Raw genomic sequence first — 15782 nt, 5'->3', positions numbered from 1 at the left:
TAAGCCACCTTTGTTGTCTTGTTTTGTAGACACATGTGTATGGTAATGCGAGGGGTACAGAAAATGAACAGCAAAACTGTGACCAGCACGATGTTGGGTGTGTTCCGGGAAGATCCAAAGACTCGGGAAGAGTTTCTAACTCTCATTAAGAGCTGAACTTCAGCGTGTGTCCTGTGGTTTGCAGATCGTGCCACTAGAAACATTGTTTGTCTGGTCTTAACTGTTTGTACATTCCGTTTCCAGTTGTTACAGATGTGAACTTTATCCCTTGTCACTAATTGTGTTTAATATTTATAGCAATGAAATAAAAATAATTAATAAAGGGGTGAGCCCTCTACTTTCTTCTTGCCACCTTTTAGTGGTAACTGTCAAGGAAACTGCCAAATAGTGTAAGTTACATGCACAAAATCACTGCCATTTGGATAACCATTGGGTGCTGGAAAGGAAGAAAAACTCAAGTATTTTGTTCAAATACTATGGTAATTGGGTTCATAAGCGTAGGAATTTTGGGAATGGGAGGAAATTATGGCCAATATACTGTTTTTTTTTTCCCCTCCCCAAACAAAAATGGTGTAGTGCTTAAAATAATTCCTGTACAGCATGCAGCATTGCTCTGCAAACACAAAGTCCAACAGGCTCCACCATAATCACATTTCATAAACTGCCAGGGCACTTTATTTTTTATATATTTATTTTTTAACTGTCCAGTTATAATGTTAGTCATGAAAGGGAAGGTGGTAGGATATCTATGTTTTTGATTTTACTGTCACGTTTCTACTTTCTGTTCTTTTTTAAATTCAAGTACAAAGAATTTGTTCCTTTTGTTTACGAATGTATTCCCATGTCAACATACAGGGATTTAGACATTTAACTCTCTGTGCCTTGATGCGAATACCACACCACTTAGAGTGTAGCTACCTTTGCCATTTTTTTAAAAAGCCATTATTTTATGAGACTTAAGTACCAACACTGCAAATAACTAGTCCTCACAATTTTACCTTTAGAAGTCTCTTGCAAGCTTACTTTGTGTATTCCTTGTAGATGCCTCAAAACGTTTTTTTAAAGTCTTATCAAGTATTTTTCTATGTATTTCCAGAAACTTTTGAGAATGTCCATCATTTTCAGGTCTACAGAACCATAGCTTCTGTGAATATGAAAGATGGCAGAATGAACTAACTGTGGACTGCATTGTGACCGATATCCAATGTTTAATGAAAGCTGCGTTGTTGGTGCCTATGAAAATGCACTGTAATTTTCTGGAATTACTGGAAAATATAGGAAGCCCCCATATTGGCTCCTCTTGTGGTCCCTGTGGGTCTTGTCTTCAGTGTAACTGTTCAAGTGGTATATAGGTCTTTTCTTCCAGGAAGCTGTTGCCTTATTAATGACTACCTGAAATTTCCTCCACTGGGGCAGTGTGGACCAAATTAAAACAACAAAGAAAAAACCCAACTCCCCTGCAAAAACACAACCACAGTCATTCCATGGAAAAGTCTCTTATTTGGTTGACCTCATGCTCTTCAGATTTATTCTGTTACCTTAAGAACTAATTGCAGTGCTTTCTTTAACCTTGATGGTCCTAAATCTGCCACTTTGATGTCATCTGACTTATGATGAGACACGGTGGCAGAAGTGCTGTTTATTTATTTAAGTTTATTTATTTATTTGAGAGAGAGAGTGAGCGCACATGCGCAGAGTAGGGGCAGAGAGGGAGAGAGAGGGAGAGAGAAAATCCCAAGCAGGCTCTGCTCTGTCAGCACAGAGCCCAATGCAGGGCTTGATCTCACAAACCCATGAGATCATGACCTGAGCTGAAACCAAGAGTTGTTTGCTTAACCAACTGAGCCACCCAGACACCCCCAGAAGTAATGTTTAAAAAAAAAAATTCTTCCCTACTTCTATTTTCTATATTTTTCTATACTTGGAGTTTCTGAAATACAGTGTTAATTCATTCTGAGTTCCTTTAAAAAAATCTAATCTGATATAAACATTATCCTGCTTAATGTTTAGACATTTAAGAACTAGAATTAAGCACTCAACTCATGTTTGGTATTTTAAAGTAAAAAAAGATGTGATTTGGAGGACCAAAGAAATTATTAGCTATAAATTCATCTTTCTGAGATCAATTGTATTCCTTTTTAATGAGTCTCTAACATTTCCTACAAGTGTTCTCATAAAGGTCTAATGTATCTACAGGCTATTGTCTTATTGGTAAATGCAAAGTAATAATCTTGTCTATTTTACTCTAGTCTGCAGTACTTTAAAATTTTCATATCTGTGAATCCATTTTGGGGATTTTTAAGAATTTGATGCATTTAAGTACACTGTTCAATTGTTTGAATTTTATGTATGCGTGCATCTGTTCCTGAAGTTGGTTCTATTGAAATTATTAAAGTGTTATACCATAGTTTCTTGTGAAAGTAGTTTCTTTCTGAACCACTTGTATAGATATAACAATAGATTATTTTAATTGTATTCTCTTTTACCAAAGATACCCATCATAAGGGCTTCCCTCAGTCATCAAGCTATTAAAATATAAATCCCAGTGGCAGTAGAAATTAACCTAGGGTTCTCTGTCTTCCTTTGGTATTTGGTTTGGGTATTACTGTCCTCACCTTCTGGCTGGTAAGGGAAGAGGAGGTCTGGGGTAAGAGTGAGGAGTCTGAGTGGCCCTCATGTCCCTATTGTCCTAAATCTAAGTTTGAAAAACATCAGCCTCCTGAGAACTGGTGCTGTTTCTGTGTGGGAGCTGTTGGAGGAAGAGCAGGCTGGGGCAGGGAGCCGGGCAGTGCTGGGAGTGGAAGAGAATTTCCCTCCTTCTTCTAGGGAAGAGCCTGCCTCGGACAAAACTTCCAACGAAGTGCAAAGCTTTTGCTGCCTCTTTTCTGTCTGTGTCTGGTGCCCTTGTCCATACCTCCTTTGGGGTTCTTCTCCCCATTTGCTGCTCTACCTAGGCAGAGGCCCCTGCCTTTCACTAATGTCCATGTGCCCAGATTCTGGGGCTCTGGAGTGGCCTGCTGCTCCTTCAAGGACTCTGTGGACTGTTGGGCGGTGAATCTAGCCACCCAATCTAGAAATGCTTATTGAAATATCACATTCCTAAAACCATAACTCAGTAGAACAACGAGCTGCTCAACTAAGCCCAAGTTGCTGCCCCTGAGTTTTTTCACTTTTAAAGATTGGCTGAGTTCCCTGTTTTGTCGCTTAGGGAAAGAGCAGTTGCAGACACCAAAGCGTTTAGAGAATGCTGCCAACACAGAACACCTGGATTCACCCTAAAGGGCCTGGGTCCACTTGTTGATGGTGAGAAGAGGGAGTCTCAGTAGATGAGTTCAAGGTGAAGTATAAATACACGATAGCCGCCCCCCTCTCCCCCAAGGTACCTGGTTTATGTTTATTTTAGTCTTTACTATGGAAAAAAAAAAAACAGGGGCGCCTGGGTAAGTCGGTTAAGCGTCAGTCGGTTAAGCGTCTGACTTCAGCTCAGGTCATGATCTTGTGGTCCGTGAATTCGAGCCCTGTGTCAGGCTCTGTGCTGACAGCTCAGAGCCTGGAGCCTGCTTCGGATTCTGTGTCTCCCTGTCTCTCTGCCCCTCCCCCCTCTCACACTCTGTCTCTTTCTCAAAAATAAACAAACATTAACAAAATTTTTTCGTAAAAAATAATTAAAAAAATGTTTTTAATGTTTATTTTTGAGACAGAGAGAGACAGAGCATGAACGGGCGAGGGTCACAGAGAGAGGGAGACACAGAATCTGAAATAGGCTCCAGGCTCTGAGCTGTCAGCACAGAGCCCGACACGGGGCTTGAACCCACGGACCATGAGATCATGACCTGAGCCGAAGTCGGATGCTTAACCGACCGAGCTACCCAGGCGCCCCAAAAATAATGTAAAAAAAGAAAAAAACTATACATAACAGTAGATAGTACATAATTATGTGACCCCCATGTACCCATCACCTAGCTTCAATAAGTCTCAACTCATGGCCATCTTGATTCCTCCGTTACCTCCCATCCCCGCTGGATTATTTCAAAGCAAATTCCAGATATTATCTTACCCATGAAATATTTGATTATCTAAAAGGAGAGGAATCACATAAAAAAATCCATTATCACACACAAAAAAATGATGCTTTAATATCAAATATCCAGTTGGCATTCAATTTTCCCTCATTGTCTCATAAATTTATTCATTGCTTATTTGAATCAAGCTACAGATGAGTTCCATACATTGCAATTGGTTGATCTAGTTTTTTTTTTTTTTTTATTGTGGTAAAAAACACATAAAATTTACTATCCTAACCATTTTTAGTATACACTTAGTAACAGCTATATGTACGTTGTTGCACACCAGATCTCTAGAACCTTTTTCATTTTGTAAAACTGAAACCTTATATCCACTGAACTCTTTCCCCCTCCCCCCAATCCCTGGTAATCACCATTCTGCTTCTGTTTCTGAGTTTGACTACTTTAGATTCTTCATATAAAGTAGTATTTGTCTTTTTGTGACTGGCTTAATTTCACTTAGCATTATATTCTCCAGACTCATCCATCTTGTAGCATATGACAGGGTTTTCTTCTTTGTGAAGGTTAAATAATATTCCACAATGTATATACTACATTTTTAGAATTCATTAATGTATTCATGGGCATTTAGATTGCTTCCACCTCTTGGCTATTGTGAATAATACTGCAATGAATATGGGTGTGCAAATATCTTCTTGAGAACCTGCTTTTTTTTTAACTTTATTATTTTTTTTAATTTACATCCAAATTAGCATATAGTGAAGCAGTGATTTCAGGAGTCGATTCCTTAATGCCCCTTACCCATTTAGCCCATCCCTCCTCCCACAATCCCTCCAGCAACCCTCAGTTCATTCTCCATATTTATGGGTCTCTTTCGATAACCTGTTTTTAATTCTTTTGGATATATACCCAGAAGTGGGATTATAGAATTTCTATATTCTCTCTATATGGTAATTCTTTAAAAAATTTTCAGGAACCTCCATTCTGTTTTCCATAAAATGGCTGTACCATTTTACATTCCTACCAACAGTGTACCAAGTGTTCTAATTTCTCCTCATTCTTACCAAAACTTGTTATTTTCCAGCTTTTTTGGTTTATGGCCGTCCTAAGGGGGCATGAAATAATAGTTCATTGTGGTTTGGATTTGCATTTCACTGACGATTAGTGATCCTGAGCATCTTTTCATAAGCATATTGGTCACTTGTATATCTTCTTTGGAGAAAAGTCTACTTGGGTCCTATGCCCATTTTTTTTAAATCAGGTTATTTATTTTGTGTTGTTATTGAGCATGGGAGCTCTTTATAACCCTTTATCAGATAAATAGTTTGCAAATAGTTTTCCCATTTTATAGATTGCCTTTTCAGTCTTTGCTTCTTTTGATGCACAGTTTTTAGGTTTGATGTAGTCCCATTTGTCTACTTTTACTTTTGTTGCCTATGCCTTTGGTGTCATATCCAAGAAATCATTGCCCATTTGAGCGTTGTGAAGATTTCCCTCTATGCTTTTTTCTAGGAGTTTTATAGTTTTAGTTCTCACATTTAGATCTTTAATCCATTTTTAGTTAATTTTTGTGTATGGTGTAAAGTATGGGTCCAACTTCATTCTTTTACAAGTGGGTGCCTAGTTTTTCCAACACCATTGTTGAAGAGATTCTCTTCCCCCATTGTGTAGCATTGGCACCTTTGTCAAAAATCATTTGATCATATACATGCGGATTTATTTCTGAGCTGTCTATTCTGTTCTATTGGTCTATATGTCTTCATGCTAGAACTACACTATTTTAATTGTTGTAGCTTTGTAATATGTTTTGAAATGAGAGAGAAAGTGTGAGGCCTCCGGCTTTGTTTCAAAATGGTTTTGGCTATTTGGGGTCCTTTGAGATTCCATATAAATCTATTTCTGCAAAAAAGGCCATTGGGGTTTCATTGAATGTAGAGATTCTTTGGGTAGTATGAATATTTTAATAATATTAAGTGTTATAATCCATGAACATGAGATATTTTTTCCGTTTATTTATGTCTTTAATTTCTTTCATCACTGTTTTGTAGTTTTCACTGTTTAAGTCTTTCCCCATCTTGGTTAAGTTTATTCCTAAGTATCTTATTTTGTTTTGTTTTATTTTATTTTATTTTATTTTATTTTATTTTATTTTATTTTATTTTATTTTATTTTAACAGACTTTATTAGACAGTTTAGGTCAGGATACAGAGATTTCTCCTATACCTCCTGCCCATGCTCATGTGGCCTCCCCCATTATCATCATCCTACAGCAGAGTAGTGCATTTGTTACAAATGATCAACCAACATTGACACAAAGTCCATAGTTTACATTAGGTTTCACTCTTGGTGTTGTACCTTCTATTGGTTGGGACAATATAATAATACAGCATAATAATGTGTATCCACCATTACACTGTCATACAGAGTAGTTTTTGCTGCCCTAAGTATCATCTGTGCTCCATGTATTCATCACCTACTCTATTCTTTGTGATGCTATTGTAAATAGAATTTTCTTAATTTCTTCTTTGGATTATTCATTGGTTGATATGTTTCTTAAGTCTGTTTAAAGTTGTAGATTCACCTCTTGCTCCCTTTCTTTTATACTATCCTTACCATTTATTTGGTCATTTGCTTTTGGAGAAGTCCCTGTGAGCTCATGAAATGTCAACTGCTGGGATGTCTGTGGCTGCCCGAATGAAGTGAAACTTCAATTAAGCAGAAGAGAAAGGGCTGCTGTCTTCCATGATTTTCCTCCATGACCTTAAACTCCTATTCCCAAGGTAGCCTGGATCCTGAGGCAGCACTGAGTAGTGCAGGCTCACCCTTCAACTTGGACACACCTCTTTTTAGTTTTGTAACCCAGTAACACCCACCCAGGTATGGAATAGAGTTTATTCCTTTTTTGGTGGGGGGAGGTGTCTATCTTTTCTGGATAGGCTTTAGTTTTAAAATATCTACCACATGGCTTCCTTGGCTGCCAAGATTTGGTTAAGGTGGAAGGGTTATTATAGGACTGGAAGTAGTGAATCCGCCAGGACTTGACATCACTTTGAGGTCCTGTCCTTGGGGAATTCCAAAGTTTGGGTTGGACGGCAGGAGTGTTTGGGTGCCTGACTGCTGTTACATCTGTATGGCCCTCTGAGTAAGGATACCAGGCTGGCTCTGGCTGACTGGGGTGGAGAAGGAAGTGACACACCAGGTCTTGTTTTTAAGCAGCTTCTTTTATTCTCTCCCTAATGGTGTAGTTATGACTTGCTTACAAATCCTGTTGGGATAACTCCTAGCACATGTATTACACAGCCCTAATACATCCATCCGCTTTTCCTCTTATTTCTACATTCTCCTGTTTGGTTTGAGCAATGTGTCCACAACCCTGACCTTTTGAGAAATCCTTTAACTTCTGGAACTGACTGTGCTGCCCAGAGAGATGTGGTTTGGCTGTTGGTCAGTGCAGAGAAGGCTGTGTTGAGGGGAGTCTGGAATGAAATGCCTGGGCATGTGTGAAAACTTCCTCTGAGGCTGTCACACTTCTGCTTTGTTGATTTTCTTCTCATTTTAGGATGAGTTTCTTCTCCCTCTTTTTTTCCTGGATTTTTTCTTATCTGAAAATGTGCTGAGTGAATAGACCAATGGGATATTTTTCTTTCTAGTTTGTCTTTTTGTGGGGTTTCCCATTATATGTGTGATGATACTAATTTTTTCAGTCATATCCTATCTTAACTGGTAAATTTCTTTGTGGAGACTTTTCTCTTTGGAGGGTCATTTCACATCTACAACCTAGGGATAAACTGAAAAGAGACAGAAAAGTTAGTAAATTAAAAAAAAATCAATTTTGGGGTGCCTGGGTGGCTCAGTCGGTTGGGCGGCCAACTTCAGCTCAGGTCATGATCTTGCAGTCCGTGAGTTCGAGCCCCGCGTCGGGCTCTGGGCTGATGGCTCAGAGCCCAGAGCCTGTTTCAGATTCTGTGTCTCCCTCCCTCTGACCCTCCCCTGTTCATGCTCTGTCTCTGTCTCAAAAATAAATAAACGTTAAAAAAAATTTTTTTTTTTAATCAATTTAAAACAACTAGCAGGAACCACAGGATTATTTCATATTGGTTATTTGGAAAGTAACTTTAACCAAGGACAACTAATCTCAGAGCAAAATTTCTCATTTCTCATTTCTGGATTGAAAGTTGATTCTCCTGAAAGTTGATTCACTGTGACCTAGGAGCATGTGAACTTGAAGTCCTTATTCAAATCTAATTTGACCTTTTCTTGCTTAGCAGTTGTCAAAATCACCTCACAATGAAGGGGTAAGAGGAGATTGATTTTTTTTATGTCAATCCTTGAATATTTTAACAGAATTTTCCACATAAACTTAATATTTAGAAAATAATTATAAAATAAAAAGGGTCTTATGCATTTGAAGTATAGATAGGTCAACAATAAATTCTCATGACCTTTTTAACTAGAGCACTGTAAAAAAAACATTTAAATCAAGGTGAAACCCTGAGTTTTGAAAACTGATCATTTGTTCCCTGTATTTTAATTTTGGGGGGATGGAAGAAGAATTTTCCAGATTTAACACTGTGTGATGTGCACATGTGCATGTGTACCCAATGTTAAATCTGGAAAAGTTGTTACTAGATGCTTGTTTTTTTTTCTTTTAATGTTTGTTTATTTTGAGTGAGAGAGAGTGAGAGCACATGCACATTGGGGAGGGAGAGAGAGAGGGAGGCAGAGGATCTGAAGCAGGCTCTGTGCTGACATCAGACAGCCCCATGCAGGGATCAAACTAAGGAACCTGGGAGATCATGACCTGAGCATCAGACACTTAACTGACTAGCCACTCAGGTGCTCCTACAAGGTGCTTGCTTATCTATCTATCTATCTATCTATCTATCTATCTATTTTAAAAATGTTCATTTATTTTTGAGAGAGAGAGAGACAGAGTGAATGGGGGAGAGGCAGAGAGAGAGAGGGAGACAGAATCTGAAGCAGGCTCCAGGTTCCCAGCTGTCTGCACAGAGCCCGATGCAGGGCTCAAATGCCATGAACTGTGAGATCATGACCTGAGCCGAAGTCAGATGCTCAACTGACTGAGCTACCCAGGCATCCCCAAGGTGCTCTTTTAAAGTGGGGTAAACATTCAATAGAACTTCCCACAGTATTATTTTCTTGACAGTCTTCTTGAATAAAGAACATTTCTATTTTATCGGTGAGCAAGTTTGGGCTCTAGGAAGATTAAATGACTTGCATCACTGCCACTGGATTAAAGAACAGAGGTTCCTATCTTGTTGCTCCATCTGTTGGTCTTTCTATTAGTCAATGGGCTCAGGCCATTAGATTACTCGTAACAGCTCATCAGTGTAGCTAGTTAATCTTTTCCAGGTGACCTCTGTAACGCTGAGCCCCCATTGTTTTGAATTGGAATCTGATTTTTGAAAATGTAAATTGGCCTTGTCCTTTGAACTCAAAAGTGCAAAGATAGGGTTGTGAATTGGCTACGTGTATTGTTTCATCTGGTCATACGGTCTTAAATGCTCACATTTAAAAAAAATTTTTTTTTTATACTGGTAACACATGTACTTAGAACAAAATTCAAACAGCACAAATGATATTAAGGAAAAGCTTACTTTTACTTCTGCCCGTGAGTAAGCCAGACAATAGTTACTACCAGGGATATTTTATGAAATGCTTTACTATTATTGTAAATTGAAAACCCTCTTTCCTCCATGGAGGCTGTTTGTACTTTTAATGGTAAAATGTGTCGCTCTAAAGTGGTGAGTGGTTTCTGTAACTATCAGAATGTGAGATCCATTAAGATTATTATTTGTAGTGTTCTTAGGTCAACATTAGATGCTTTTTTGGAAACTTTTTTTAGCAAAAATTTCAGCCAAAAAATGTGTCCACTTTACAGAAGTTTGACCACTTTAGCAACGAAAAGTGCTTCTGATGAGCTGAGTGTTTAAAGCAGAGGCTCTTAAAATTTTTTCTCCCCACTTGTCACCATTTTTGAATAGCGAATGCATTCATTTGCATACAATTCAAAAACACAGTGAAAAGTCTGTCCCCAACCACCCAGTTCCCCTCCCCCAAATGACTGGTTTTTACTACCTTCTTACTTATAATTCCAAAAATATTTAAGGCGTATGTAAGCAAGTTAATACACACAGAGAATTATTCCTATACTACATTTAATATATATTAGTTTGCTTATTTGAATCAGAATTGCCTGGGGAACTGTTAGACAATACATGTGTCTCTACCCTATGAAGACTTACTTGGTATTTGTATTTTGAAAAAAAAAAAAAAAAAAAACTGCCCTTGGTTATTTTGGTGGGTTCCTCTGGTTGAGAACCACTAGTCTAAGATAGATCTGTTCAGAGCCATGGGACACATCAGGAAGCCACTGGGCCCAAGTCCAGGTGATTTGGACAGAAAAGCAGCTGCATGGATCCTTCTGCGAGCTGTGAGCAATCGGTTCCACCATCCACAGTTAAGGGCATCTGCAACCACTCAGCTGATAAGTCTAAAGGTAAATTGCCCCTTAAAAGGGACTGTCTCCAGATTAATATAATTAGTGCTGCAATTACCCGTGTATAAATAACTTAATTCTCTGGTCTGATTTTTCTAAATATATCTTACTTTTTCCCCCTGATTTTTTTAGTTGATCATCATAGACAACTTAGAAAATATAGGAAGGTATAAAGAAAAGGACTAGTTACCTATAATCACACAGCCCAGGGATAACTACTCTTAACATTTATTTTAAAGTTGTAAAAATAATATATATACACTCCTGGATCATTTAGAACAAATTTGTCCAGACATCATTTCATTTCATTTGTATTTACTTCAATATGTAACACCAATGAATAAAGGGCAAGGAAGCACTTAAAACACACACGCATTACTACACCCAACAAAAATCTACAATGATTACTTAATATCATACCCATTCTGCATTGACCTTTTCTCAGATTGTCTCAAATTTCTTTTTAGTGTTCATTATTAACACTTTGATATATACTCTGCCAGTCTTTGCCTCCTCGTTATCCCCATGTAACTGTCTAATTCTTTAGATACCGTAAAGTACACATAGCCTTTCCCTCTCTTCGTATCTTACAACTTTGTTTAAATGGTTATGTGACATTCCATGATGGAAATATCATCATGTATTGCTCAAATTTATAATGAAGAACTTATAGATTGTTTCCAGTTTTTTATTATTATAAATAATGCTATAGTAAACATTTCTATTTCCCAAGAATAAGGTTCTAGATATGGATTTACTAGAACAAAAAGTCACTCCCCCTTTTCCCCTCTTCCCCTCTCTTAACAAAAATGGATGACCTCACTTGAACTAGTCATGACACCTCCCAACCTCTACATATATAGTTATCCCTTTATATGTAACTGTCTCCTAGTAAATAGTACACAGATTAATTTCTTCTTTTACCTAGGGGCACCTTTGCACTTCATTTATCTTGGCAGATTCATATTTTTATTTTTTTATTAAATTTTTTTTAATGTTTATTTGTTTTTGAGAGAGGGAGATAGAATGTGAGTAGGGTGAGGGGCAGAGAGAGAGGGAGACACAGAATCTGAAGCAGTCTCTAGGCTCCAAGCTGTCAGCATAGAGCCTAATGCAGAGCCCAAACCCACAAGCCATGAGATCATGACCTGAGCCAAAGTTGGATGCCCAACTGACTGAGCCACCCAGGTGCCCCAGATTCACATTTTTAAACAGAATATTTTCTTGAGACAGTTGTAGGTCTACATGCTATTGTGAAAAACATTGCACAGAGATCCCTTATATACTTTGCAATGGTTTCCCTCAATGCTAAATTGAACAAAACTATCATACAATATCATAACCAGGATACTGACATTGATACAATTCACTAATCTTATTCAGATTTTCCCAGTTTTGCTTGTACTCATGTGTGTGTGTGTGTGTGTGTGTGTGTGTGTGTGTGTGTGTGTATTTGTATTAAGTTTTAATAATGAACATTTGGTTTGGTATCCACTTCCACAGGGTCAAGATAAGTAAACAGTTCTAACAGCACAAGGGTCCATTGTATTGTTTTATTATAATCTCACATCCCACATCTTCACATTAAAAAAAAAAAAAACTCTTGAGATCTGAGTTCGGCATTTCAGTATGCTTGTGATCTTTAGTCCTTTCTAATGACAGTATACGAAACCACAGTTCATCTTGTTAAAATAATAATAAAAACACTAGGACATTGTAAAGAAAGACCTTGGATTATGTATGGCTTTACTGAAACTAGCTAATAAATAGATGAGAATGATTTGTGATTAGTACATCAATTGTTTGTAAGTGAAAGGGTGTGTTTTGAGGTTATTGGAAAACTGTTCTCAGGAGGAAATTTAAGCGCGTATGTGCGCGCGCGCACACACACACACACACACACACACACACACAAAGATTTTTGGTAAATATTCCAGATTGCTTCCAGACAAAGTATTACCAACATTGAGTATCATTTTAAAAATGTAATATATTCCTAAGTGAACACTATTTTCATTGTTCTACCTTTGTGTTAAAGTCGTAATACATTTATTATCAAATTGGGTCTCAAAGATTATGGCCAATGTTCTCCTAGAGGATATGGGACAGACGTTTCTTTAATTTCTCTGGTTGTCCAATACTTCAAAATGTTATTTTCAGCAAAAATCAAATCACTAAACTGCCAAATGCAATAAGCATTCAGACTTCTATCTTTAACAAAGCTGGTACTAACTACTCTGCTCATGTGGTTGAGGCAATCATATTTTGTTTAATGTGGCTTTCTGTCTAAAGACAGACTGGAAGACTTTTGCTAAAATTATTTCTAAAAGGGATTTGATCTAAGTCAAAAGATACTTACCTTTTCTAAGTACAGTTGAATGAAAATAATTTTATTTTCTTTGAGAGGAGATAATCTCTGAGAGGAGGGGCCCTCTCAGTTTCTTTCTGAGAAATGATCATATTCTTTCTCCTTGTTACTGGTCAGGGTACTCCAAATCATCATGGCACACACCATGGCCTGATGTCTCCTTTTGTTGGGTCAGAATTACTGGTCTATAGTGAATCAGTGTGGAGCTACCTTTATTATAACCCACTGTTTCTGCAAAAGTAAGAGCATTGCTGAGCTTGGAATTGAGGAGATTATAAACAGCACTACATGGATGAATTTGAAATTGAAGGGATATAGAGAATAGGGGTGGGGGGTAGATGATATAAACAGGTGGCATTAGAAGGGACTGTCCTCAGGCAAATATAACATGGGGAGGTGCTGGGGTTAGAAATGCAATCTATGATAAATCATTCCCTAATTAGCCTAGAGAAGTGAGTATACACGATGCATAGAAAATGCAATTTAATTGTAACCATGTAGTCCTGAACAATATAGATCTAGAAATCATATTGAGTATAAGCAAAAAAGATCAAATTCTGAAAGATCCTCTATATGTCATTGGAAACAACTATATATATATATATATATATTTTTTTTTTTTTACCCCAACAATTCTACTTTTGAGAATTTATCCTTTACATGTATTTGTGTATGTGTCAAAGTGTTGTTTGTGTACAAGGTTTATTCATTTCAGCATTGTTTGTAACAAGAAAGTTCTTGCTTATAAGTCAGCTCTCAACCCAAAGTATGTGAAGTGATCATTTGAGGTTTGGATTGTGATTTTTAGAGTCCTTCCACCTGGAGGTGGATTAGATTTTTGATCCCTGTCCACCTTAATGTCTTGGTCTCACACTGAAGAAAGTTCTGGGATTAGGCAGGTAACTCAGGTGGTTCTTGTTGAGAACCTTTAAAGTTGTAAGTTAACATCGAATTCTAAGAAAATAGCTCGTGGACTGGGAGTCCTGGCCTCTTTGATTTACTTTCAGTTTTAGAGGCTGGAACAGGGAAGTCTGGGGGCAGTGGTTCTTCAATAACATGTTCTGTAAGCAGATGAAGTGAGCAATGCAGACTTGTCCTCCTTACTCTTCTTACTCTTTTCTTTTAGGATTGAAAGCAAAGGGCCAAAACTCTTATGTAAAAGCCACATGAGGTATTGTGACATGGAAGGGGAGTGCAGACCTGAGTGCCTGTAATTCTGAACAGACTGTTTATTTTTTAAGCAACATCTGTGTTTCATAATCTGTTTTATAGATATGTAATTGCTCTGATAATTTGCAGTGTACTGAGTTTGGGGAAGATCATTATTGGAGACCTAGAATTTCTGACAGTATTGGGACACAGAGTTCCCCCTCTTAGCTTTTAAAAACATGGAAGAAAACAAAAATATGGATGTGAGAAACGTAACCATGGAATGCTACTTGTCTCTGTGGTGAGAAATATTTACACAGTCATAAAGTAAACACTGATTACTGAGTTAACTAAAAGTTGTAAGATAACCTCTATCTTCATTTGTGACGACACAGTTTAGATAACATCTAACTTGAACAATCAAGAAAGAGCAATTAAGCACATTTTTTAGTTAAGTTACTACAAGGAGATACAGGTGAACCACTTTTAAGACGTTGTTTGTAAATGGGGAGGTGGGGTCGACTCTTGCTTAAATTGTAAACCTGTCACTTTTTGACTTTTTAAAAAATCGTGTGCCTGTACTTCTTTTGTTCAAAGTTAAAAATATATATCTTTAAAATATATATATATATATATATATATATATATATATATATACATCTTTATCTGCGTATATGGAGCCAAGAGAAAAAAGGTAAGTATAGGGTCTGTAACGACTATTTGAAATATCTTTGAACGTTACAGCTGAAGTAAGTTTTGGGGGAAAAAAGGATAAAGATAAAGTATGTGAATTCTTGGATGAAATAAAGAAATCATTGCTTTCATCTGAATTTTTGCATCTTTATTTCTCTGTAATTCTCAGTCCTTTTGGTACGCTAGATCAGGGATTGCAAAACTTTTTCTGCAAAGTGACTGATAGGAAATATTTTAGACTTGGCAGATCATGGTGGTTTCTGTTGCAACTGCTGAACTTTGCCATTGTAGTGTGAAAGCTGCCATAAGGCAATATGTAAATGAATAGATATGGCTGTGTTCCAATTCATTTTTTTATTTTTTATTTTTAAAGAGAAAGAGAGCATGCGCACGTGCAAGCCGGGGAGGGGCAGAGGGAGAGGGAGAGAGACAATCTCAAGCAAACTCCACACTCAGTGCAGAGCCCCACGCAGGGCTCCATCTTAAGACCATGAGACCATGACCTTAGCCGAAATTCAGAGTTGGATGCTTAACCAACTGAGCCATCCAGGAGCCCTGGCTATGTTCCAATTTAACTATATTTATGGACACTGAAAACTGAATCTCATATAATTTTTATATGTAATAAAACCTTCTTTTTTGTCTGTTAATCATTAAAAAATATAAAAACCAGGGGCTCCTAGGTGGCTCAGTCGGTTGAGTGTCTAACTTCAGCTCAGGTCATGATCTTGGGGTTCATGGGTTCGAGTCCTGTGTTAGCACAGAGCCTGGAGCCTGCTTCGGATTCTGTGTCTCTCTATATCTCTGTCCCTCTCCTACTCGTGCTCTTTACTCTCAAAAATAAATAAACATTTAAAAAAGTTTTTAAATATAAAAAACATTTGTACCTCGTAGACTTTACAAAAGGAGGTGTGGGCAGGATTTGGCTAGCAGGCTAGAATTTGCAGACCCCGGCTCTAGATCTAACACATTTGTGTGGTTCTCTCCCATGAACAGCAAGGAGCTGCAACCATATGGGCTGCAAAGA

The 15782-nt window shown here is 37.6% G+C and overlaps 1 protein-coding gene across 5 annotated transcripts in view; it reads left to right on the top strand.

The window, feature by feature from the left end:
* Positions 1-15782, top strand: part of GCH1 (GTP cyclohydrolase 1) — a 76357-nt gene that overhangs the window by 44928 nt on the left and 15647 nt on the right. For 2 of the 5 annotated variants that reach the window (XM_047863955.1, XM_047863953.1), the window contains one exon: positions 30-322. The exons of 2 other annotated variants lie outside the window; for them this stretch is intronic. In XM_047863955.1, the coding sequence (XP_047719911.1) occupies positions 30-156 (127 nt within the window). In that variant the 3' untranslated portion in view covers positions 157-322. Of the gene's footprint in view, positions 1-29; positions 1739-15782 lie in introns of those variants that run through there. One more of the 5 variants, XM_047863956.1, reaches the window with a different exon arrangement.

Source organism: Prionailurus viverrinus, chromosome B3 (assembly GCF_022837055.1).
Source record: "Prionailurus viverrinus isolate Anna chromosome B3, UM_Priviv_1.0, whole genome shotgun sequence".
Classification (NCBI taxonomy): Eukaryota; Metazoa; Chordata; class Mammalia; order Carnivora; family Felidae; genus Prionailurus; species Prionailurus viverrinus.
The sequence above is the reverse complement of the archived record's forward strand: the minus strand, read 5'-3'. Positions and strand labels throughout refer to the sequence as shown.